The sequence below is a fragment of the Procambarus clarkii genome, chromosome 16, assembly GCF_040958095.1.
Source record: "Procambarus clarkii isolate CNS0578487 chromosome 16, FALCON_Pclarkii_2.0, whole genome shotgun sequence".
Classification (NCBI taxonomy): Eukaryota; Metazoa; Arthropoda; class Malacostraca; order Decapoda; family Cambaridae; genus Procambarus; species Procambarus clarkii.
Window position 1 is genome coordinate 31,764,404 of NC_091165.1, and position 24,322 is coordinate 31,788,725.

The following is a 24,322-nucleotide window of genomic DNA, read 5'->3' on the forward strand; positions in this document are numbered from 1 at the left end:
CGGTTCGAGAGTCCCACACGAGACCCAGCCATGTCCGAACCTGAGAGGGAACCAGATGGGACTTCCTCCAGTTCACCAAGAACCCGAACCCGGCGAGCTGGGAAAGAACCAAATCCCTGGCTAGCAAGCAAGCTGACTGGCTGGGAGCCCAAACCAGCCAGTCGTCGAGGTAGGCCAACACTCGAACACCTAGGAGAAGCAAACGAGCCACCACAACCCGTGTAAGGCGTGTGAACACGCGAGGTGCCAGGTTCAACCCGAACGGGAGACAACGAAAGCGGTAACTCAGATGCCCCACAACAAAACCGAGCCAGTCCCTGAACCGCGGATGAATCGGGACATGCCAATAAGCGTCCCGGAGGTCCAGGGACACCATCCAAGCTCCCGGCTCCAAGAGGAGCCGAACCTGAGACAGCGTAGTTATCCGAAAGGAGGGGCAATGAACCCAGGGGTTCAGACGGGACAAGTCCAGAATGAACCGCAGGTCCGCGCAGTCCCGTTTCGGAACCGGAAACAGACGAGAAACCCATCTGAGGGACGACGTCGTTTCGACGACGCCCAAGCTTACCCACTCCAAGACGACTCGACAGAGCGCAGGGGAAGAAGCCTGCCCTGCCAGCCCCGACCCCCGAAAGAGGGGAGGGGCCACCCAACGCCACCGCAGGCCGCGAGACACGACCCGAAAGGCCCACGAATCGTGGGACCAGGCGCGGGCGAACAGCGCAAGCCGCCCCCCCCATCGCCCCGTCAAAGGGGCAAACCGCGAAAGGGCCGGCGACCCCTACGAGACCCAGAACCCCGCACAGCGCGAACACCGCGCCGACCAGACGAGGGAGGGTCCGCAGGAGGAGCTAACCCCAAACCTGACACCAGAGGCCTACCACGACGAGAGGAACCCCGAGCCCTGGCATGACCTTTCCGGGAAGACCCACCCCGGGACCCCCGGAAAACCAACAAGTCCGACATCGGACGACAAGCCGCCGACGCAGCCTGAATAAACTGCGCCACGGCCGACTCCCCAAACAGGAGAGGACAAAAAGGTGAAGAACGCCTAAGAGCCAGAGCCCAAGCAGATCCCCTGGAGGAACCCAGCACCGCCTGCCGACACGCGAGACGGGAAGCATAGAACAGGGAAACCGCATCCCGCAAAATCGGCGTGAACAGCTTCAACAAGGCAGCCGACGAACGCGCAGCCGAGGACAAGGTGCCGGACCCCGGGACGGACCCAAGCGTCCCCACATCCTCCACTAGCCAATCCGAAGACAGCTCCAGGAGGGAAAAGAACCGCAAGGCCGAACACAAAAGGCCCCGAGCGCACAAGTCCTCCGCCACGAGCGCCGTCGAAAGGGAGGGAACCTGCACATGGAGCTGAATAACGCCCACATCGCGGGGAAGGGCAGGGGCAAACAAGCACTCACTCAGGTACTCAAGTTCACCCCCCAGGAAAACCTGAAGCACCGTGGAAGCTTCCCGCCACTCCAGCGTGCGGGAACGACAGAAGGAATGCCAGGAATCCAGACCAAACAAGGGGCAGTCTGCTAGCCAGGACGACTCCGGAACCTCGTAACGGAGCCAGAAAGGGAACGAAGTCCCAACCTTGACGTGGACGGATCCATTTCCGAGGCATAATCCGGGTCACGCAGGAGGTAAGCTGCAAAGGCCGCTCGCACCACACCAGGTTGGATGCGATAAGCCGAAAACCTCCGGAAGGACGTAACCGATGTACCCAGGGGAACACGGAACCATACCCGGGGAGGGGCCTACACCAAATCCAACTCGTACGCAGAGGGGGGGAAAGAAAACCCCACTCCTTGTAACAATAAGCCCCGCTCAGTGGGAAGAAAAACCCCGGCGGGGTCCAGCGGGGCCCAAGGCCCCCAAGTCAGCCCCTCCCCAGCCTCGAGGTCCGTCACCACAGGACCCGAGGCCGAGTCCTCTCCCCAAGCCCCGACCCCACAAGACAAGGACGGAGCAGCCGGAAAAGCTGGAGGAAGAGGGGCCCACTGGTCAGACCCTGAAGCTTCGGCCGGGAGACAAGACTCGAATGCCTCTGCCGCCCCCCCGGAAGGGGCAACCCCCGAAGCTGCCCGAGTCTCGAGATCAAGTAACCCCTGCTCCGACCCCGAAACCCTCAGACGCTTCGGGGCCGGAAGCAGGGGCGGGGGACCAGAACGAACAGAAGGGGAAGGACGAGGAGGTGCGGACTGAACCAGGACCGAAGCGACCCCCACCCCCAAGTCCGGGTCTCGAAAAGCAAAGCGGGGCAGCCCCGGGGCATCCGGGGAAGCAACCAACCGAGCGCGTTGCAACAGACGAAACCTAGACTGCAACGCACGTGCCGCCTGTACCCGAATAGAATCAGAGGATTGGGTAAATTGAGTCACAAGCAAGCAGCAACACTCACAGGACTCAGGGTCGAAAGTATCACCGACCCAACAGGCAGCGTGGCAGAGGCAAAAACAATGAGGGTCACCCTGAGACAAGGGGACCGAGCAACCCTCAAACTCGCACACAGCGAGTGGGGACTCCGGGGTCACATCCATCGGACCCACGCGCCCCCTAGGGGATTCCCAGGGTCCTGAGCGTTTACTTTAAGAGGACTCGCGCTCAGGTAGTCCCAGGCAGGGTGCTGCAAACCGGCGCCCAAAACTACCAAGCAAACTTCTAAAGCTGAACCCCAGGGACGTGTACACTCACGGGGACCTAGCAGGGGGCGCCACCGATGAGAACAGTGGAAGGGCAAAAACAAACTGAATAAAATGACAGAACCCCCCACCAGGCAAAAACAAAAAGAAAAACAAAACCCCGCAAGAGGACAGCGAACCCCAAGGAACAGAGCCGGCCGCGATGTCGGGAAATACAAGCTGAGCAGCACCCTGCGCCCCTACCAGTGCAAACTGCCTCTTACCTGCCGGTAACAAGGGAGAACAGAACACCCAAGAGCCCAACAGGCGGCCGAAAAACCGAAAGGTAAAACGGACCAGCAGAGGCAGACCCCGAGGAGCCTGTGGAAGGTGGCCCCAAGCCCCAAGGGCAGTACTTACAGGGCACCTAGGGAAGGCAGCCCTAGGCGCATGCAGCCCGAGTACTGAAGATAACTCCTGGCTCTCGCACCCACAAAACTAACACCACACGCAAAGCACAGTGCAGTAGCGACACCGGAGCCAGAGCACACGACCATCGCCTATAGCATCAGCCTCAAGAACTGAGGTGTGGGTAGCCGGCGCGGGGGGTCTGGGGCTCCCCCTTCCCCCTCCCGGGGAGGGGGGAGCTGCGCAGACAGCGGCGCGGCAGTGTGTGACTCACACTAGTTTGCTTGTTTTCGGTTGGGGAGTTCTATCCACTAGTTCGGTTTTAGGTAGCAATTTTAACCAGAATAGGGGTTTGTTTTGGGGCGCTTACCTTTCTGGGTGCCTGTTCCGGTCGATGGCAGACATAGAATGCTTCCACTAACACGGGGGCTTCTATAGGCCATTGCTCCCCTTGCCTCTCTGAGGGGGCCCGGTTCTGGCCGTGGTCCCCGGTAGGCCTAAGAACTCCATACACATGACTGATGCCAAAGTCTGACATTAGCATGTCACCCTGGGATAGCTCCGGGGAGCCGACGGGGCTCCCCCCAGAAAAACAATTAATATCTTGTAATACTATAATAAAATTGGTAAATTGACTTACTTTTAATGAAGCTGAAGATTACGAAGCTGTGATGATTACGTCATCCTCTGCAGCGCTTGTTTTATATTGTTTATATTGTATACAGGGTACATACTGTATGTACAGTACACTTATTTTCAGGCACTCACTTCACACAACAGCTAGCCTTACTACTAATTCACATGAGTTCTAATTCTACTTCACTATTGACAATTATGTTGAATGTTAAACTCTGCTGCTGCTCGTGCATGAGAATATCCTTTATCAAGTTTCTTAATTAACTCCAGCTTCTGTGCAACCGTCAGGTGCTTCCTTTGGGTAACTTTTGGCATTTTGTAAATTAAAAAGATCACAATTACAGTACAGTAATATCCTTCACAATTGAAGCTAGCCGCGCGAGTTCACAGTAAACAATGGGAACACATGGCCCGGCGGAGTACATACTAGGTCCGTGGGAAAAAAAATACCTAGTGCCTATACATACTATAAAAGGTATTTAATAAGAAAACAAAGACTTTTGCTCAATAAAAACTTTCAAAATATTTTATTAATAATAATTTACAATTTTCTTCATTAAAGTGAATCATTTTAAAAGAAAATTAAGATGTAATATATGACTCTGGACGATCCAGGTCGGTGGCGGCCTGGTCGCCATGTGAGGGGACGCTGATGCCACAACAAACCCAATACCGACTGTCGGTAATATCGACCGCAGACCGGTATAGCAGGCTCCAGATACTGGGCTCCCAAACTGGTCGTTAATACCGGCAGATCGGTATAAAAGAGGCCGTTAAATTGAGTGGATACTGTACTGCCCCTGCGTGTCAGAGTTTTCTTCCCTGAGGCTTTCAGGAACCGCTCCCGTAGGGGTTCTTGCTGCTTGATATTTGCCTCGCCCTTGGGGCCAGCTGGGGCTCGGGGCTCTTGTTTGGCCTTGGGTAGGGAGTGGTGTTGTGCTGGTTAGGGCATCAAGGTGTTACGCGACCTGCCACCTACGCGGCGACTGGTTCCTGTTGCCTCTGGGGACAGTGTACTTTTGCAGAGTTTTCCTTTTGTTTTGTTTTTGTTTGCCTGGTGGGGGTCTGCCTCGTGGGACTATAGTTCCCTCTGATACTGTTTGGGTGGCCCTCTGCTAGGTCCCTGTGCTTGTACACGTCACAGGGGTTTCAGTATTGTCCTCTACCCCTTGTTAGTTTGGGTTTTTTAACTGGTTAGCAACACCTTGCCCAGGCTTCCTGTAGTTGTTACCCTACGTGCCCTGGAAACCCCTGTCGGGGCTCGGTGGACCCATAGATGCGTCGGTCTTGTGTTCCAGCCTGCCTTGTGCGGGTTTGAAGGTTGCTGTGTGCCCTTATCTCAGGGTGACAGTCACCTGTTTTGCCTCCGTCATGCTGCCTGTAGGGTCAACGATACGTTTGACCCGGGGTCCTGCGAGTTGTGTTCTTTGCTTGTGCTCCAGTTTTATTCTGATGATGATGCTGTTATGGTACAGGCAGCATCCGCATTGCATGTTAGGTTTAGGTTACTGCAACGCACTAGGTTGGTTTCCAACCCAGATGCCCCGAGGCTGCCACATTTTGGTTTTAGGGACCCGGACCTGGGGGGCGTTAGTCGCTTCGACTTTGGCTCCTTCTGCGCTCCCTGGTCCTTCCCCTGTTGTTCATCCTGCACCTCCCTGACCTGTGTTCGGCTCCCAAACGTCTGAGGGTTTCAGCTTTGGCACAGGGTTTAGTTGGTAAAGAGACTCGGGTGGCTTCGGGAGCTGCCCCATTCGGGTCGGAGACGGAGGCATTTGAGCCGGTTCCTCCTGCCGATGCTTCTGGGTCCAACCAGCAGGCCCCTCCATCTTCTCTGCCTTTCCCCTGGACTCTGCCTTTTCTTCAGGGGTAGAGGGTTTGCAGGATGGCTCTGCCCCGGGTCCCAACACGTGGGGGATCTTGGGGCTGGGGAAGAGTCAACCTGGGGGCATTGGGCCCCCTTTGACCCCGCTTGGGTGCTTTTGCCTTCCTTGCGGGGCTTATTGTTGCAAAGGGAGCGGGTTTTCTTAACCCCCTTCCCTATATGAGTATGATTTGGGTTCGGCCCCTCCCCGAGTTCGATTCCGGGCTCCTTTGGGTACCTCGGCTCTATCTTTCCAGAGGTTTTCTACTTCCCATATCTCCGCGAAGGAGGCTCAGGAGGCTCTTGCTGCATACCTCTTGCGAGACCCAGTTTATACCTATGTAATGGATTCGTCTGCTTTTAAGTTCGGTTCATCTTCCCACTTTTTGGTGCGTTGGACAAGGCGCGCTGTGACGTCATCAGGGCTTGGTCTCCCGTGGGTGAATTGCCCAGACTCGGTCACACGGGCCATTCAAGCACTGGGTGTTGCCACAAATATAATTTCAATTATTTGTTTTATGTATTTCCATTGCGGGTTTATTTGTTTTATGTATTTCCATTGCGGTTTTATTTGTTTTTTATCGTATATGATGCATATTTGTGTCCTTTACAATATGTATACAGTAGAACGTTCATAATGTTCCCCTGGAACTGTGATACATGTGTCAGTAATGTGTCCACAATAAATGTTTATTGTCGCAATATTACCTGTTAAAAATTCACTAATATTGCAATACCCTGTATGTAGTTTCACACACTATTTACACAGTAACACACTGTATTACACACTCAGTACTTCGGAAGTGAGTAATAATCAACGAAGTAGGCCATGGTACACAGCGCGACTTCACTTTCAGTGCACCAGGTACAGATAAATTTTTGCTTCCTGTTTCTTCATTCAGTGTGCTTGCAAATAATGCACTCACTTACACCCTTGGCTATAGTACTTGTAGGTTGTATGTAGCCAAGCTTGTAAAGCATAAGGTAGTATTGAAAAGATTATTGGATAAGATCAATTTGTAAGGTAGTCTTGAAAAGATCGCTTTGTATGGCCCCACACAGGAAGAGATTCAGCTTACCTCAAGAGTGTCCATCATTCAGAAAGAGATTCAGCTAACCTCAAAGAGTGTCCGTCAGTTAGGAAGAGATTCAGGTATTCTTGACAATATCTATGGAAAACACCACCGTGGAAGCCGCTAACACTGTTCATCTATGCTATTTGTATTAAATGCATCATCACTGAACGCAGAAAACTATTCATCTCTGTATCATCTAAATAAATTGTAGATAATATAGGATTGCAAGGGTGACGCTCAGAGCTACAACTGGATATGCTCGTATCATCTTCATAGGTGCAGTATCACTTGGATCAGTCCTTTGTGTTAGGTCCTTATTGCGTCTAGCTTCACCAATATTATGACCCTTATGTTCTTCAAACAATAAGGTTTGAATTTCTGAATGGCTGCCTCTCACTGGAGGTCCTAAGAGTCCATTTCGTACACAACCAACCTCGTACACATTTAGAATTGGTACCGAAAAATCAAAAAGAGTTTTCGCGGTTGGCGCAGTGTCCCGCCGACCGAGAATACTCGGTTGGCGCAGTTAAGTGGTTAAGGCGTGCTTGTTTGCCCCCGTGCTTTCTCGGGATGTTGGCCTTTTCCAGCTTCACGTGCATGTTCCTCTTCTTTCGGCATCGTTGGTTGAGGAGGATTTGCGTTCCCGTGGGCATTTGGCTTCAGTCTTACATTTCTTTTCCCCTTGAGCTGTCTTCTGCCTGGCTTGAGAAGGTTGTGGAAGCGCTGAGTAAAGGGCCTTCGTCTGGGGCACTGACTTCGCCAGATAGGGCGTCGACTGCATTGTTGAAGTTCTTTGCGTACATCTTGAAGGAAGCGGTGTCTCTGCTTTTTGCTTCTCACCTCACATGCTGTCAGGCTGTGCTCGCCCTCTCTTTGGAATCTGCTTGGGTCCTGGCTCTTAGGTTTTCATCTCCGTTTTGTCCGTTGCTGTTTGCAGAGGCTGCGGTCTCGCAGTTTCTGCACGCGGCTGCGTCTAGTTGTTGTTCTCTGTCGGACTTGTTGGTTCTGCGGAGTGGTCGTTCTCGGCAGTTTCGGAGGGGTCGTGCCAGGGTTCCGGGTTCCACTGGTCGAGGTGAGCCATTGGTGCCAGTTTCTGAGCCGACGTTGCCTTTGGTGCCGGCGTCGTCTGGTCAGCGCGGTGATCGCCCTGTTCGACGTTTGGTTTCTCATAAGGGACGTCATCCCTTTAGCAGTTCGCCCAGTTGACAAGGCGATGGGGGATAGGGGATGCTCGCTCCGTTTGCCCACGCTTGGTCCCACGATTTGTGGGCCTTTTCGGTCGTGTCATCCAGCTTTCAGTGGTGTATGGTGCCACCTCGTCCTCCTTTTGGGGAGGTTTGGGGCTAACAGGGCAGGCTGCTTCTCCTGCGCTTCGTCAAGTCATCTTGGAGTGGGAGTACTTGGGCGTGGTCGAAACGACCCTGTCCCTCAGGTGGGTTTCCTGCCTGTTTCCAGTGCCGAAACTGGACTGTGTGGATCTGAGGTTCATTCTGGACTTGTCCCGCCTGAACCCCTGGATTCCTTGCCCCTCCTTTCGAATGACTACTCTGTCTCAGGTCCAGCTTCTGTTGGAGCCGGGTGCCTGGATGGTGTCCCTGGACCTCAAGGACGCTTATTGGCACATTCCTATTCATCCAGGGTTCAGGGACTGGTTAGGTTTCATGGTGGGGCATCACGCTTACTGCTTTCGTTGGCTTGAATCTTTTGGCTTGAATCTGGCACCTCGCGTTTTCATGCGTCTGACCCGGGTTGTGGTGACCCGTCTGCGTCTGCTAGGGATTCGGGTTTTGGCCTACCTCGATGACTGGCTGGTGTGGGCTCCCAGTCGTTCAGCTCGTCTGCTCGCCAGGGATATGGTTCTTTCCCAACTCGCCAGATTCGAGTTCCTGGTGAACTGGAGGAAGCCCCATCTGGTTCCATCCCAGGTTCGGACCTGGCTGGGTCTTGCTGGGATTCTCGGACCGCTTCCTTGTCTCTCCCTCCAGAGGCATTGCTGCGGCTGCAGTTCCGCCGTCAGCTGTTTCTGAGGGGGTCCCGGGTCACTCGGCGGTTGCTCGAGCGGTTGTGCGGGAGTCTGAACTTTGCCGTGCTGGTTTACCCGACAGGTCAAGTTTGGCTTCAGCATCTGTTTTGGTTCCTTCGGGGACACCCCTTCTGCCTCTCTCGTGATCGTTGGGTTTGTCCTCCGGGGGCCTTGTGTCAGTTGCTGCGTCGCTGGCTTCCTCTTCGGGGTTTTCAGGATTCGGTACATTGGCGCCTTCTCGAGCCTTCACTCGATGTGTTCACGAACTCCTCGTCTCTCGGTTGGGGCTTTGTGACCAGTGCTCACCAGGCTGGTCAGGAACAGTGGGGTCCATCCTTCTATCGGGCTCACAGCACGGTTCGGGAGTTCGCAGCAGTCTGGTTCACTCTTCAGAGTGTTTAGGTTGTTCGGGGATTGACCATCCGGCTCCATTCGGAGTGTTCATCGGTGGTTCATGGCCGGATCCACGGGGGTTCTCTTTGGTGCTTGCCTCTTAAGGGTTCATCTGCTGAATTCTCATTGGCTCTCTGTGTGGTTCATATCCGGGGAGTGTCCAACGTCTTGGCAGATGGCCTGTCTCGCTTCATTTTCCTGTTCACGGAATGGACGGTCGATGATGACTCATTTCGTTGGATCTGCCAGACGTACGGACTTCCGGATGTAGACCTCTTTGCGTCGGCGTGGTCTCGGCGTCTCCCAGTTTATGTGACGCCCTTCCCCGACTGCTAGGCATTCGCAGTGGATGCCTTTCAGCATGGCTGGTCGAGGTAGGGTTACCTATACCTCTTTTTCCCGGTCAAGCTGTTGCTTTGAGTTCTGCTCGGTTGGAAACCTTCCCAGGGAGAGTAGTCCTTGTGGCCCCCTTGGTGGCCACAAGGTTTCTGGCGCTGTTTGCTCTGTGTACGAACCCGGGGCATTTCCTGCGGCTCCACCTTTTTCAGCAGGTCAGAACGGTCCAGTATGGGGCTGATTCAACCTTCTCCTCTGCTCTTCACCTCTGGTTGTTTTGACGCGGGTGTATCACCATTTCTATGATGATCAGGTGACTTCGTGGATGGTGTCCCACCTGAGAGCTTCGTCTCGGCGCCAATATGAAGTTTCCTGGCGTTCTTTTCACCGTTATCTTGCTCTAAGTAAGTTGTCTTCTCTTTCGAATCGGGTTGTCTTGTCCTTTCTTGGCTTTTTCAGGACAGTCATCTTAAGCCTAATACTGTCGCCTCATATCGTACGGTGCTGGCGGAGCCGCTCCAGCTTGCGTTCGGGGTGGACGTCACATCCACCCCGTTCAGTAAGCTTTCTTGTGCTATGTTTTACCTTCGGCCTGCTCATGCACAGCCTGAGCCATCCTGGTCTTTGGACAGGGTGCTCTCTTATCTTTCCTCTAATCGTTTTGTGGTGGCCCTTTTGGTCCAAGAATTGTTTTTCCAAGGCCCTGTTTTTGTTGGCATTGGCCTCTGGGGGTTGGGTAAGGAAGCTTCATGCTCTCCTCTGGCACAGGGGTTTCTGCTCCTTTGGTCCTGGGGGTAGGTTTGTATGTTTGCAGCCTTCTCCGTCTTTTCTGGTGAAAAAACGAGACGGCTGCTTTCTGGACGGATCCTTGGGTCATTGATGCTTGGTTGGTTTGGCCGGGGGTGCATCATCTGTTGTGTCCGGTTGCGGCTCTTCGCCGTTACCTGCGCCCATCGGCTGGGGTAGCTGGCAATGCACTTTGGGTTGATCTGGTTTCCCTCGTTCCCTGTTTCAGGACTCGGGGTCTTCCAGGTCGTCCACAGGGTTATTAAGTCTAGCCAGCCTGCGGTCTATCCTCGCGCCCATGACGTTCAGAAGTTTGCAGCTTTTGCTGCCGTGTTCAGTAACATGTCCTGGGTCATATTGGGGCACGTGGATTTTGGAGATTGAACAGAGTTCTGGCCGCCCGTTATTTGGTGAACGTGCTGGCTCCTGAGCATTCTTGTGTTGCTTTGGGTCGCAGGTTGCAGCCAGTTGTCTTGACTTCGCGTTGAGGAGTTTGTATCGGCTGCCTCCCGGGTAAGTCCCTATATTCCTTCTCTTTGGGTATGTAGCTCCAGGAAGCCGTTAGGGGCTCCCCACAGAAAACCAGCGTTGAATGTAGTGAAATGCCATTTTCTGGGTGAGCCCCAGAGGCTCCCTGGCAACCCTCCCTCCCACCGGTCGGCAGTTTTTTTCGCGTTGGTTGAAGCTTAGCTTCCGAACTGATGCTAGGCAGCCGGCACAGTGAGGTCCATGCCCCCCTCCCTCCCTCTTGGGGAGAGAGAGCTGCGCAGACGAGCAGCGCGGCAGTAAAGTGTGATGTTTGCTTGTTTCCTTGGGATTGTAGGGAGTTTCTACCTCTCTGTTCGTTTTTTTGTTGTAGTTTCTTACCATGTGGGGTTTGTTTTGTTATGCCTACCTTTCTGGGTGTCTAACCTCGTTCGATGGCAGATAAGGAAAACCTTCCAGCCACAAGGGGGTTTTCCAAGGCCATTGCTCTTAGAAACCTCTCTGAAGGGGCCAGGTTCTGATGCTGGTCCCTGGTAGGTCTGAATTCCATAGCTAATGTCCCAGTCTAATATAACATACATTAGCCCGATAAGCTCCAGGAAGTCTTAGGGGCTCACCCAGAAAATGGCGTTTCATTACATTCAACACTGGTTTTTTATCATATATGATGCATATTTGTGTCCTTTACAATATATATATAAAGTAGAACGTTCATAATGGTCCATGGAACTGTGATACATGTGTCAGTAATGTGTTCACAATAAATGTTTATTGTCACAATATTACTTGTTAAAACTACACTAAAATTACAATATGTTCAGTTTCACACACTATTTACACAGTAACACACTGTATTACACACTCAGTACTTTGGAGTAATAATCAACGAAGTAGTCCATTGTACACAACGCGACTTCGCTCTCGTTGCACCAGGTTCAGATAGATTTTCGCTTACTGTTTCTTCGTTCTGTGTGCTTGCAAATAACGCACTCACGTATACCCTTGGCTTTAGTACTTGTAGATGGTATGTAACCAAGCTTGTAAAGAATAAGGTAGTATTGAAAAGATTATAGGAAAAGATGAATTTGTAAGGTAGTCTTGAAAAGATCGCTTTGTAAGGTCCCACACAGGAAGAGATTCAGGCATGCTGGAAGAGATTCAGCCAGCCGAAAATATCTATGGAAAACACCACCATGGAAGCCGCTAACACTGTTCATCTATGCTACTTGTGTCAGATGCATCATCTTGCAGAAAATGCAGAAAATGATTCATCTATGTATCATCTACATAAATTGGAGATGGCATAGGTAGGCACGGGTGGTGCTCAGAGCTACAACTGGATACGCTCACTGTATCGTCTTCATAGGTGCTGTATCGCCTGCATCCGACCTGTGTGTTAGGTCCTTATTGCGCCTAGCTTCACCAATATCATGACCCTTATGTTCTTCAAACAATAAGGTTTGAATTTCACAGACAGTGCGCAATCTTTCAACACCGCGCCGGACGGGTGTTTGAGAGCCAGAGGTGCGTGCGCCATCCATAGTTGCTCACTCAGTACTAACCCACCCAGCAGCCCTAAGACATTCTGGGAATTTTTTCCTAGATGGCTGCCTGGAAGTCCTAAGAATCCATTTCATACAAAGAGTTTTCTCGGTAGGCGCAGTTTCCCACCGACCGGGTTTTCGCGGTTGGCACAGTCCAGTGGTTAATCATCATGCTCAACGCTAAAACACATACATTTCCTCATTTGTCGTGTCTTTCTATCGTGTCATTTGAGAGGCAGGTAAAATACTGAGATGATTCATGAATTCCTTATCAAAATATGCAATAAATAGTCAATTTCAGCTATATCATCACCAGTATAGGGGAATAACGGTGTCACACCAACATCGGTACCATCAAATATTGGAATTTGTGGATACCAAGTCTCATAATCCTCCCATACATGTACACCGTGGGTTTGGTTTTGGCTCCAGCACCAGGGCCAACACTGTGGCGCCCAGTGATTTCTCAGCTGGCGCCTGACAGCTGGGTGGACATCGCTTCGGATTCGTAGTTCTGAGGTTCCGGGTTCGATCCTCGGTGGAGGTGGAGATAAATGGACAAAATGTTTCTTTCACCCTGCTGCCCCTGTTACCTAGCAGTAAATAGGTACCCGAGAGTTAGACAGCTGCTACGGGCTACTTCCTGGGGATGTTTAACAAAAAGGAAGCCTGGTCGAGGACCGGGCCGTGGGGACGCTAAGCCTCGAAATCATCTGAAGATAACCTCAAGATAACACCACCACGAGCACCAAAAACACCGCTCCGTCAACTTGTGCTAGAGCTGCGTATAGGTGTGCCAGGAGATGATAGTGTTCAGTGTAGTGTAGGCCTACCATGAACACCAGATGTTGAGGGAACACTGTCGTCATTGTTCTCTGGCCACAAGACGTGCTGCCGCTTGCATCGGTGTGTTGCTGGGGCAGCAAAATCCAACCTAGTAACACCATCGCTGCTCGTACTTGGTTCGTCAACACTGCTTGTATCAGAGCCTATGTCACTGAAGCCCGAAAATGATTCATCACGTGTACTATTGCTGTATAAACTCGCATCAGATGACACACATAGTGGTGGTGACTCTACCGGTGTTCACACAGGGCTGCGAGGCAGGCCAGGTGAGATGCGTGTACTGTACACACTCACGACCTCTTCCACCTCATTCTCCCCCTCACTCGTGTCAGACCTCTGTGTTAGGTCTTTCTCTGGATCGTACTCTAATCATCATCCATCGCTCCATCATCAAACACTGTCGCGTATTTCGTCCTCAGAGAATCGTTTTCCTCGACCACCGTGGACCGGGAGCTCGTAGATGATGACTCAGACATGGTTGCTTCCTTGAAATTGAGGCTCCCCACGGCCCTGGGATTTTTTTTCAAAATGGCGGTCGATTACTGGAGCCCTCGGGCATCCATTTCGTACCCATGTCACCGCACGCCAGTTTTGAATGATACGTTATACCTATAAGATCCCTGAGGCACGTTGCACATCATCCATCGAGTGCCTCAAGGTGCATTGCGCAGTACAGTGGATGAACAGGGATACAGCTCAGAGGTTAACTGGGAGGCAGCTGCCTGCTCACCCTTTAATTGCAAATGGGTGTCAGTTAGTTTAAAATGAGTATTAACACCAATTTAACCACTGTGATGCACCGAGTTTATTGTAACATTCCTCCCTGTGGGCATAGAATCAAGTGTTCACAAAAAATATTTTGATCTTTGTAAAATGATAAATTCCATTCCCTGAACACGTTTATGTAAAAAACTAAAAAAATTCACTTACTTTGGCTGTGGGGACGTGGAGAAGGGGGCATTACAGACTGGTCGCCCTTGCATGAAGCTCCCAGAGGCAGTCACGTGCGCCATTCAAGCACCGCGAGTTGCCATAAATATATTTTCAATAATTTGTTCTATGTATTTCCAATGCAATTTTATTTGTTTATCGTATATGATGCATATTTGTGCCCTTTACAATATGTATACAGTAGAACGTTCATCATGTTCCATGGAACTGTGATACATGTGTCAGTAATGCGTCCACAATAAATGTTTATTGTTGCATTATTACTTGTTAAAAATTCATTCAAATTACAATATGTACAGTTTCACACAATAAACAATAACACATTGTATTAAATACTCAGTACTTCGGAAGTGAGTGATAATCATCGAATCTGTCCATGATACGCAGCGTGTATCATGGACAGGTACATCATTTTGCACCAGGTACAGATAAATTTTTGCTTTCTGTTTCTTCGTTCTGTGTGCTTGCAAATAACGCACTCACGTACACCCTTGGCTTTAGTACCTGTAGTTCATATGTAGCCCAAGATTGTGCAGCATAAGGTAGTCTTGAAAAGATTTTAAGAAAAGATAAATTTGTAAGGTAGTTTTGAAAAAAATTTGCTTTGTAAGGTCCCTCACTGGAAGAGATTCAGTTAATCTTGAAAATACCTATGGAAAATACCACCATGGAAGCCGCTAACACTGTTCATCTATGCTACTTGTATTAGATGCATCATCACTGAACCCAGAAAAAGATTCATATAAGTATCATCTATAAAAATTGGAGATGGCATGGGTGGCGCTCAGAGCTGCAACTGGATACGCTTGCTATATAGTCCTCGTCGGTGCTGTATCACTTGTATCCGACCTTTGTGTTAGATCCTTGTTGCATCCAGCTTGGTCAATATCATGACCCTTACGTTCTTCAAACAATAAGGTCTGAATTTCACCGACAGAGAACGATCTTTCAACACCACGTCGGATACGTGTTTGGGAGCCAGAGGGGCATGCGCCTCCCATGGTTGCTCACTCAGTACTAACCCAGCCGGCAGCTCTAGAGCATTCTGGGAATTTTTTCCAAGTTGGCTGACTCTCACTATAGGTCCCAAGTGTCCATTTCGTACACAACCTTCTCTCGCACATGTTTTGAATGGGTACGAAATATTCAAAAGGTGCTTTCTCGGTTGGCGCAATTTCTCCCTACCGAGTTTTCTTGATTGGCGCAGCACAGTTGTTAAGCTATTGAAGCATTTCCCTGCTAATAATCTTGCAGGAACATTTGAAAATATTCCCTGCAACAGCAGTTCCTGCAATGTTGTCTTAAACTTTACATGAATTCAGTCTGACACTGGGGATACTTTATTCTTTACTGCTGTTTGTTTTATTATCTTGTAACTTGCTTGTGGGTGAATGTTGCAGGTTCTGCTGTATGATCTGTCCAACTTGTATTGGAAAATATTTAGAGTAAAGGTGTAGTTTTATGTACAAAATTTGATGAGCTCTGCATTTCAGGACAATTATGAAGACCAGGAGCTTGCAGCGCTGTCCCTGCGCCTTCATGGTGGGTCAATCACTACTACTCTTAGCACTGCCACTCATGTGGTGACACAGTGAGTATTTCTTAGTGAGTTTCTCTTGAGCAAAAATGTACTATACCAAATGTTATGTCCAACAATTGTTTGTTTGTATTCAACAAATCTAATTGTTAACCCTTAACCCTTAACATGCTCGGGGTCTAATATCCTGCCATCCGCACAGGCGCATGTCATTTTGAAAAAAAAAAAAAATTTTTTTTTTTGCTAATCTGTTCACTGATCACGGGAAAAATAAAAAAAAAATTCTATTGTACTTACTTTTGTTGCAATAGAGCCGAGAAGCTCTGTGATGACGTCACAATCTGCATGTTCGCTCATGCAGTACACGCCCGGGAGGTGTTGCGCGCGGTCCTCAAACAGCCAGAGTTGCCACAAATATATTTTCGCGCTATTTATTTACAATGCCTAAGCGCATTTTATCTAATTTTTTTTCACTAATTGTGTTTCAAATACTGTTTGAACATATTTTGTATCAATAATTGTTGCATATTTGAGTATACACAGGCGCACACAAATGTTTTCAATTACGGCAATATAATATGTCATTACAGTCTATTATATTGTATGTTCTGCTTATATTTGTATATATTTACACACACGCACACGCTATCTGCTTATATGTTTACATATTTACACACTCGCACACGCTATACACACTTTGAAGCACACTTAGAAGATTTCTAGACTGTGGTAGTCATTGAAGCAGTCGACAGCACATAATGGGATACCACACGTTTCACACCATGTTTGCACAAGCTTCCGTTTCTTGTCTCTACGTGTCGTTGTTTTACACACCAAGCAATCACGTTGGGTTATTGCACGCTTCACACCAGGTGGCAAATACTTAAGTTTGTGTGCTAGGAAGCCTTCAGTGTGAGCGAGGCGTGGAGTACCAGCATGCTGCAACAGTGGGTTTATGATGGGCCGCTGAATACCTGGGACATCTTTTGCAAACTTTCCTAATAACTGTATTGCAGCATCAAATACAAAGTCACGGAAAGTGGGCTTACGTCCAGTTCTCACAAGGTACATGTTGAAACAGTTCAGCATGCTCATGTCCACAAGATGGAAGAACACTTTTTTCGTCCACCTACATGTCTTCCGCACACACTCTGCAGTGCCAATCATCATGTCTGATTTATCAATCAACCGCATGTTGATATTATAGTCTAAAACACAGTCTGGCTTATATAGTGGTGCGTTTGTTTTATGGCTCACTTTCCCACTGTTCACCATTGTTCCATCATGAATTGTTGTCAACAAGTTCACCTCTCTTTTGTCTTTCCACCGAACTGACAGAATGTTATCACTTTTCCTTCTCTGACACTCACCAACTGCAATGTCGTTGTCAAACACAGGCATTTCCCTTCGTTGTGGCTTTACTGTACCAACCAATCCGGTTCTATTTTCTAGCAAGAACCGAGCTAGCAAGGGACTTGTATAGTAATTATCTGTGTATAAAATGTGTCCCTTGTTCATCCACGGAGCCATGATGGTCTTCACTACACTCCCCGAGAATCCATGTTCGTCGTTACCGGGAATGTCTACATCACTAGCCGAGTACAGAATCATGTGTAACACGTATCCTGTCTCACAATCACAAAGAACAACAAATTTCAGGCCAAATCGGTTTCGTTTTGAGGGAATGTACTGTTTGAATGGAACACGTCCCTTGAAAAGTATGAGAGATTCATCAACCACCAGCTTCTGTGCTGGTACGTAAAAATCTCTGAATTTTCCAATAACATCGTTCATGTAGTGCCTCACTCGCCACAGTCTATCATCAGGTGTTCGGTCCTGAACACTTCCAAAATGTAGACACCTGAGGAGTATCTGAAACCTGTCTCGTGACATATATTTCCCGAATAAAGGTGTTGGTATTGTCTTGTCCTTGCTCCAATAGTCATTTATTGCATGTTTGTGACAGTGCTTCATCAACAAACAGAGTGCCAAAAACACATACATTTCCGCCACTGTGGTATTTTTCCAACGCTGCAGTCGTGAAAATTCTGTGATTTCCCTCTCAATCAGGTAAGCAGCATGCAGGTTCGTTTGGTGTACAATGTATTCCATGAGTGGTTCATCATAGAATGCTGTAAAATATTCCATCTCAGCCATGTCCTCACCTTGATTAGGGAAAAGGTTTGTAATCCCTACATCTTTATCGTCAAAGTGAGGAATATTAGGAATAAAATCGTCACCATCACTCCACTCAAGTACACCAGGCGTCCTGCGAGATGCAGAGGAAAGACGGCGAGGAAGCGATGCATACCGGCGACCAGGAGCTGAATACCGTCTGCGAGAAGCACGGCGGCTACGTGCACGTGAGGTGGGTGCACGTGAACACGAGGGTCTTGGTGCCTCATGTGGTGCCATGCGGTGGCGCTTGGCTGGGCGAGATGCTGCTGACGCGACAATTTCTCGCCCAGTTACACCACTGGTACCAGCCACAGGCTGAATAAAACTTTGATCTGAGTCACTAAACCCAGAAAAGGAGTCACCTCCCTCTGACTCGTCACCCTCAAACAGAAAATATCCACAGGAACTGTGAGGTCGTGGTAGAATTGGGGTAGAAAATGGGCGAGGAGGCATGGGAGAGCGTATAGGCCTCGCCATGGCATGGCGGTCATTCTCACTTTCACTGCTGCTGCTACTATCTCCCGACAACTGTGTATAATCCTCATCGTTGTCTGAATCGTCAAACACACTTTCTTCACCTTCAGAGAATAATTCGTGGGCTATTTGCTCTGGGGTGAGGGACTGAGTGATGCGTGCTCGTGAGGCGTTTGACCGTGCGCTCGCCATGGTGACTCTCGCTAAACTGAGGCCTCCCATGCCATCGGAGCGTGAGCTGGATTTTTTTTCAAAATGGCCGCTGTTTACTAGAGCCCCTGGGCAGCGTATGGGACCCCCAGCTACACCGCGGGCCATTCAAATCGTGCGCGGTACCCATACACTTCATATGAAGTGAAGCGCAGTTGACTGGTAAAACGATTTACACTTCATATGAAGTGATGCGCACTTTAAGGGTTAATCTAAGAAAATTTTAAGGAGGTAAATACTTGCAAAATTTATTGACAAAAAAATGATAACAGTTACATGGAATGAAAAAAAGAAGATGAGAGAAAATTGTAGATACAGTATATTAAAGCACATAAGTAGCTAAGATTGATTGCAATGACAGCTTGAATGGTAGTTGACAAAAATTGGTAGGCACAATACAGCAGAAACAATATAAGATTGATTGCAATGACAGCTTGAATGGTAGTTGACAAAAATTGGTAGTCACAATACACCATATGGCTAGCACATAAAAGAAGACAGCAATGAACACAATGATAAGGTTGTTTGATACTACATAAAAATTAGGAGATTGGGTAACACTAGGTACAGAGCAAATTTAAAGCTCAGTGTAGGAAACTAAGAAGATGAAATTAGGTACTTTCTGGGGGGAGCCCCGTCGGCTTCCCGGAGCTATCCCAGGCTGATATGCTAATGTCAGACTTTGGCATCAGTCATGTGTATGGAGTTCTTAGGCCTACCGGGGACCACGGCCAGAACCGGGCCCCCTCAGAGAGGCAAGGGGAGCAATGGCCTATAGAAGCCCCCGTGTAGTTGGAAGCATTCTATGTCTGCCATCGACCGGAACAGGCACCCAGAAAGGTAAGCGCCCCAAAACAAACCCCTATTCTGGTTAAAATTGCTACCTAAAACCGAACTAGTGGATAGAACTCCCCAACCGAAAACAAGCAAACTAGTGTGACGTCACACACTGCCGCGCCGCTGTCTGCGCAGCTCCCCCCTCCCCGGGAGGGGGAAGGGGGAGCCCCAGACCCCCCGCGCCGGCTACCCACACCTCAGTTCTTGAGGCTGATGCTATAGGCGATGGTCGTGTGCTCTGGCTCCGGTGTCGCTACTGCACTGTGCTTTGCGTGTGGTGTTAGTTTCGGGGGTGCATCATGTTTTGTGTCCGGTTGCGGCGCTTTGCCGTTATTTGCGCGCCACAGCTTCTGTGTCCGGGGACGCGCTGTGGGTTGATCCGGTTTCCCTTCTTCCCTGTTCGCGGGTTCGGGTCTCTCAGGTCGTCCGCAGGGTTATTAGGTCCAGCCAGCCTGCGGTCTATCCCCGTGCCCATGACGTTCGTAAGTTCGCGGCTCTTGCTGCCGTCTTTGGGAATATGTCTTGGTCTGATATTCGGGCGCAGGGATTTTGGCGGTCGAACAGGGTCCTGGCTGCTCGTTACCTTGTGAATGTCCCTGGGCCTCGTCGGGCCTGTGTTGCTTTGGGTCTGCGGTTGCAGCCAGTTGTCTCGGCTTCGAGTTGAGGGGTGAGCGACGACCGCCTCCCGGGTAAGTCCCTCTTTTTCTGTCTGTGGGTAGTTAGCTCCGGGGAGCCGACGGGGCTCCCCCCAGAAAACCAGCGTTGAATGTAATGAAACGCCATTTTCTGGGTGAGTCCCGGAGGCTCCCCGGCATCCCTCCCTCCCTCCGGTCGGCGGTTTTTCGCGTTTTTGACATCCAGCCTCAAGAACTGAGGTGTGGGTAGCCGGCACGGGGGGTCTGGGGCTCCCCCTTCCCCCTCCCGGGGAGGGGGGAGCTGCGCAGACAGCGGCGCGGCAGTGTGTGACGTCACACTAGTTTGCTTGTTTTCGGTTGGGGAGTTCTATCCACTAGTTCGGTTTTAGGTAGCAATTTTAACCAGAATAGGGGTTTGTTTTGGGGCGCTTACCTTTCTGGGTGCCTGTTCCGGTCGATGGCAGACATAGAATGCTTCCAACTACACGGGGGCTTCTATAGGCCATTGCTCCCCTTGCCTCTCTGAGGGGGCCCGGTTCTGGCCGTGGTCCCCGGTAGGCCTAAGAACTCCATACACATGACTGATGCCAAAGTCTGACATTAGCATATCAGCCTGGGATAGCTCCGGGGAGCCTTCGGGACTCACCCAGAAAATGGCGTTTCATTACATTCAACGCTGGTTTTTTGGTTTTGCTTTTAAATAAGTTTTTCAATTCACTAGGGAGTGAGTTCCATAGACTAGGTCCCTTAATTTGCATAGAGTGTTTACACAGATTAAGTTTGACCCTGGGGATATCAACGAGATATTTATTTCTGGTGTGGTGATAATGGATCCTATTACATATGTCCAGGGAGAGTTTCAGAGCATGGTTTGCATTTAAGAACAGGGTTTTGTAAATGTAGTTGACACAAGAGAATATGTGGAGGGAGTTAATATTTAGCAAGTTTAGGGATTTAAACAAGGGAACCGAGTGTTGTCTGAAAGCAGAGTTAGTTATTATTCTGATAGCAGATTTTTGCTGCGTGATGATGGGCTTAAGGTGGTTTGCAGTGGTAGACCCCCATGCACAGATACCATAATTAAGATAGGGGTAGATTAGTGCATAATATAGTGAGAGGAGAGCAGAGTTACGAACATAATATCTGATTTTGGAGAGTATACCAACTGTCTTAGAGACTTTCTTAGTTATGTGTTGAATGTGGGAGCTGAAGTTGAGTCTCTTGTCTAGGAATAGGCCAAAAAACTTGCCATCATTTTTATTACTGATGTTAATGTTGTCTATCTGTAGCTGAATTGCATTTGATGATTTGCTTCCAAATAAGATGTAGTAAGTCTTTTCGATGTTTAATGTTAGTTTGTACGTTAACATCCATAAGTGGACTTTTTTTAATTCATTATTCACAACATTATTTAGTGTATGTGGGTTGAGGTCTGAATAGATAAGGGTAGTATCGTCAGCAAACAATATAGGTTTGAGAATATTAGAGACATTAGGCAGATCGTTTATATATATAAGAAATAGAAGAGGTCCTAAGATACTGCCCTGTGGCACTCCAACGGTAATTGATAGAGTGGAAGAAGTTGTATCATTGATGGTTACACATTGGTGTCTGTCACTATGATAGGATCGGATGTAGTCAAGGGCAAGGCCTCGGATTCCATAATGCTGGAGTTTAAGTAAGAGGTAGTTGTGATTAACAGTATCAAAGGCTTTTCTTAGGTCAATGAAGAGTCCAATCGGAAACTCATTTTTGTCAAGGGCTGAGTAGATAACGTCAAGGAGACTAATGATTGCATCGTTGGTGCTCTTTTGGGACTGGAAGCCTAACTGGCAGGGGCTGAGTATGTCGAATTTTACGAGGTAGGAATAGAGTTGTTTGTAAATAATTTTTTCAAAATTTTTGATAGAATGGGTAGATTTGATATTGGTCTATAATTGTTTATGTCCGCCGGATTGCCTCCTTTATGGACTGGTGTTACTCTTGCTTTTTTGAGGATATGAGGGAAGGTGTGACACTCTATAGATTTGTTGAACAGTAGTGCTATGGGTGGGGCAAGGGCATGGGAGGCTCTCTTGTACACAATGGACGGAATTTCACTGGTGTTCCCTGCCTTGGTTTTTAGAGAGTGTATGATGGACACAACATCTGCCTGGCTGATTGGTGAAAGGAGAAGATAGTTTGGATAGCTGCCTGAGAGATATGTGTTAATATGTGTCTGAGTCTGTGGGATTTTACTGGCAAGATTAGCACCAACCGATGAAAGAAACTATTAAATTCATTTGCCATTTCTAAATCAGTTGACGGTATATACCCATCCTTGTAGAGTTTTATTTGGTTATGTGAGTGTTATTTAGTTCCTAGGATACTAGAGATTGTTTTCCAATTGCTTTTCATATTGCCTTTTGCTTCATTGAATCTATTCACATAATATGCAAGTTTTGCCTTTCTTATGATACTGGTAAGCATTGATGAGTACCTTTTAGCTACTTCCTTTGAAACTAGGCCAATCCTAAGTTTCTTTTCATATTCATGTTTCTTGTTGATTGAGTTGAGAATGCCACTTGTGAGCCATGGATTGTTTAATCTTATGTCAGTTACTTGCTTGGTAAGAAGGGGACAATGAAGGTTGTAGAGGCTGAGAGTTTTGGAGAGGAAGAGGTTAGCTAATGAATTTATATCCTGGGTATTATTGAATTCAGAATCCCAGTTAATATTGTGAAGTGCATCTGTAAGATTGCCTAAAGCTGATTCACTGTGTAGCCTAAATGAAAGTTTCTTGCTTTTTGGTGGTGTTATGTCCATGTTCGCTATGAGAAAGGTAGGATAGTGGTCAGTTGTTCTGTCGTAGATTATACCAGATACAAGGGGAGCTGTTATGTTTGTCCATATGTGGTCCAAGGTAGTGGCTGATGTTTGAGTGACTCGGGTAGGTTTGGTGATTGTGGGGATTAACATACAGGAGTTCATGCTGTTAAGGAAATAGTCAACTTGAGAGCACTTTTCTTGACCCAGGTCAATATTAAAGTCTCCTCCCAGAATGATGTGGTTTTTGTTGAGATTGTTGTTTATAATAAGATTCCTTAGGTTGTCTGAGAAAGAAGCTATGTTAGTATTGGGAAATCTATAGATGGATCCAATAGTCAAAGAGGATTTAAGGGATTTAATTGTAAACTGAGCAAAAGTATATTCACAGTAGTCATCTCTGTCACTAATAACACTGTTGCAGATAAATGTATCTCGGTAATATATAGCTGTGCCACCACCTTTTTTATTAGGCCTACAGTTATGAATGGCTTTATAACCAGCTAAGTTGTAGAGTTGGGTATAGTCTTTATTTAGCCAAGTTTCTGTTAAAATAATGAACGATAAGTTAGTACCTAGTGCTGTGAGTAATGCATTTAAATCGTCAAAATGTTTACCAAGTGATCTAACATTTTGGTTGTAAACTGATAGACAGGTGCTATTTTGGAGTTTGTTTTTAGCCTGGTGTGCTGTGAAATACTTGCAATAATGATGATCAATGTGCTGGTTGGTGTAGATATGAGACAGAAGATTTTGATCAGGATCAATATCAGTGTGCATAGAGATGCAGAGGGATCACGATACAAGATACATGATAAAGCAAAACACAAGAATAAAAGCAAATACAATAAAATAGTAACAATTTAGAAGTAAAATAAAGATCCAATAGATAGCCAGGAAGGAAACAGAAGTTACATAAAATAAAAAAAAAAAAAAAATCAGTAGAGACTGACAATATACAGTAAATGTAAAATAAAAAATAATAAGAAAAATAATAATCATAAAGTAAAATGATCTTGAAGATAATTAGCTTAGTAATGGTTAATTAAAATCCTATAATTGGTATGAACCTAAGACAACAAAGTGAGCTCAAATAGATAATTCCGAAAGAAAAAAAAAAGAAAAAACCAGTGTTGAATGTAATGAAACGCCATTTTCTGGGTGAGTCCCGGAGGCTCCCCGGAGCTATCCCAGGCTGATATGCTAATGTCAGACTTTGGCATCAGTCATGTGTATGGAGTTCTTAGGCCTACCGGGGACCACGGCCAGAACCGGGCCCCCTCAGAGAGGCAAGGGGAGCAATGGCCTATAGAAGCCCCCGTAATTACCTAAGTGTAGTTACAGGATGAGAGCTACGCTCGTGGTGTCCCGTCTTCCCAGCACTCTTTGTCATATAACGCTTTGAAACTACTGACGGTCTTGGCCTCCACCACCTTCTCACTTAACTTGTTCCAACCGTCTACCACTCTATTTGCGAAGGTGAATTTTCTTATATTTCTTCGGCATCTGTGTTTAGCTAGTTTAAATCTATGACCTCTTGTTCTTGAAATTCCAGGTCTCAGGAAGTCTTCCCTGTCGATTATATCAATTCCTGTTACTATTTTGTATGTAGTGATCATATCACCTCTTTTTCTTCTGTCTTCTAGTTTTGGCATATTTAATGCTTCTAACCT

The 24,322-nt window shown here is 48.0% G+C and overlaps 1 protein-coding gene across 1 annotated transcript in view; it reads left to right on the forward strand.

Moving 5' to 3' along the window:
• Nucleotides 1-24,322, forward strand: part of DNAlig4 (DNA ligase 4) — a 594,766-nt gene that overhangs the window by 537,805 nt on the left and 32,639 nt on the right. The window contains exon 18 of the mRNA XM_045745582.2: nucleotides 15,467-15,564. Coding sequence (XP_045601538.2) covers nucleotides 15,467-15,564 — 98 coding nt within the window. The remainder of the gene's footprint in view (nucleotides 1-15,466; nucleotides 15,565-24,322) is intronic.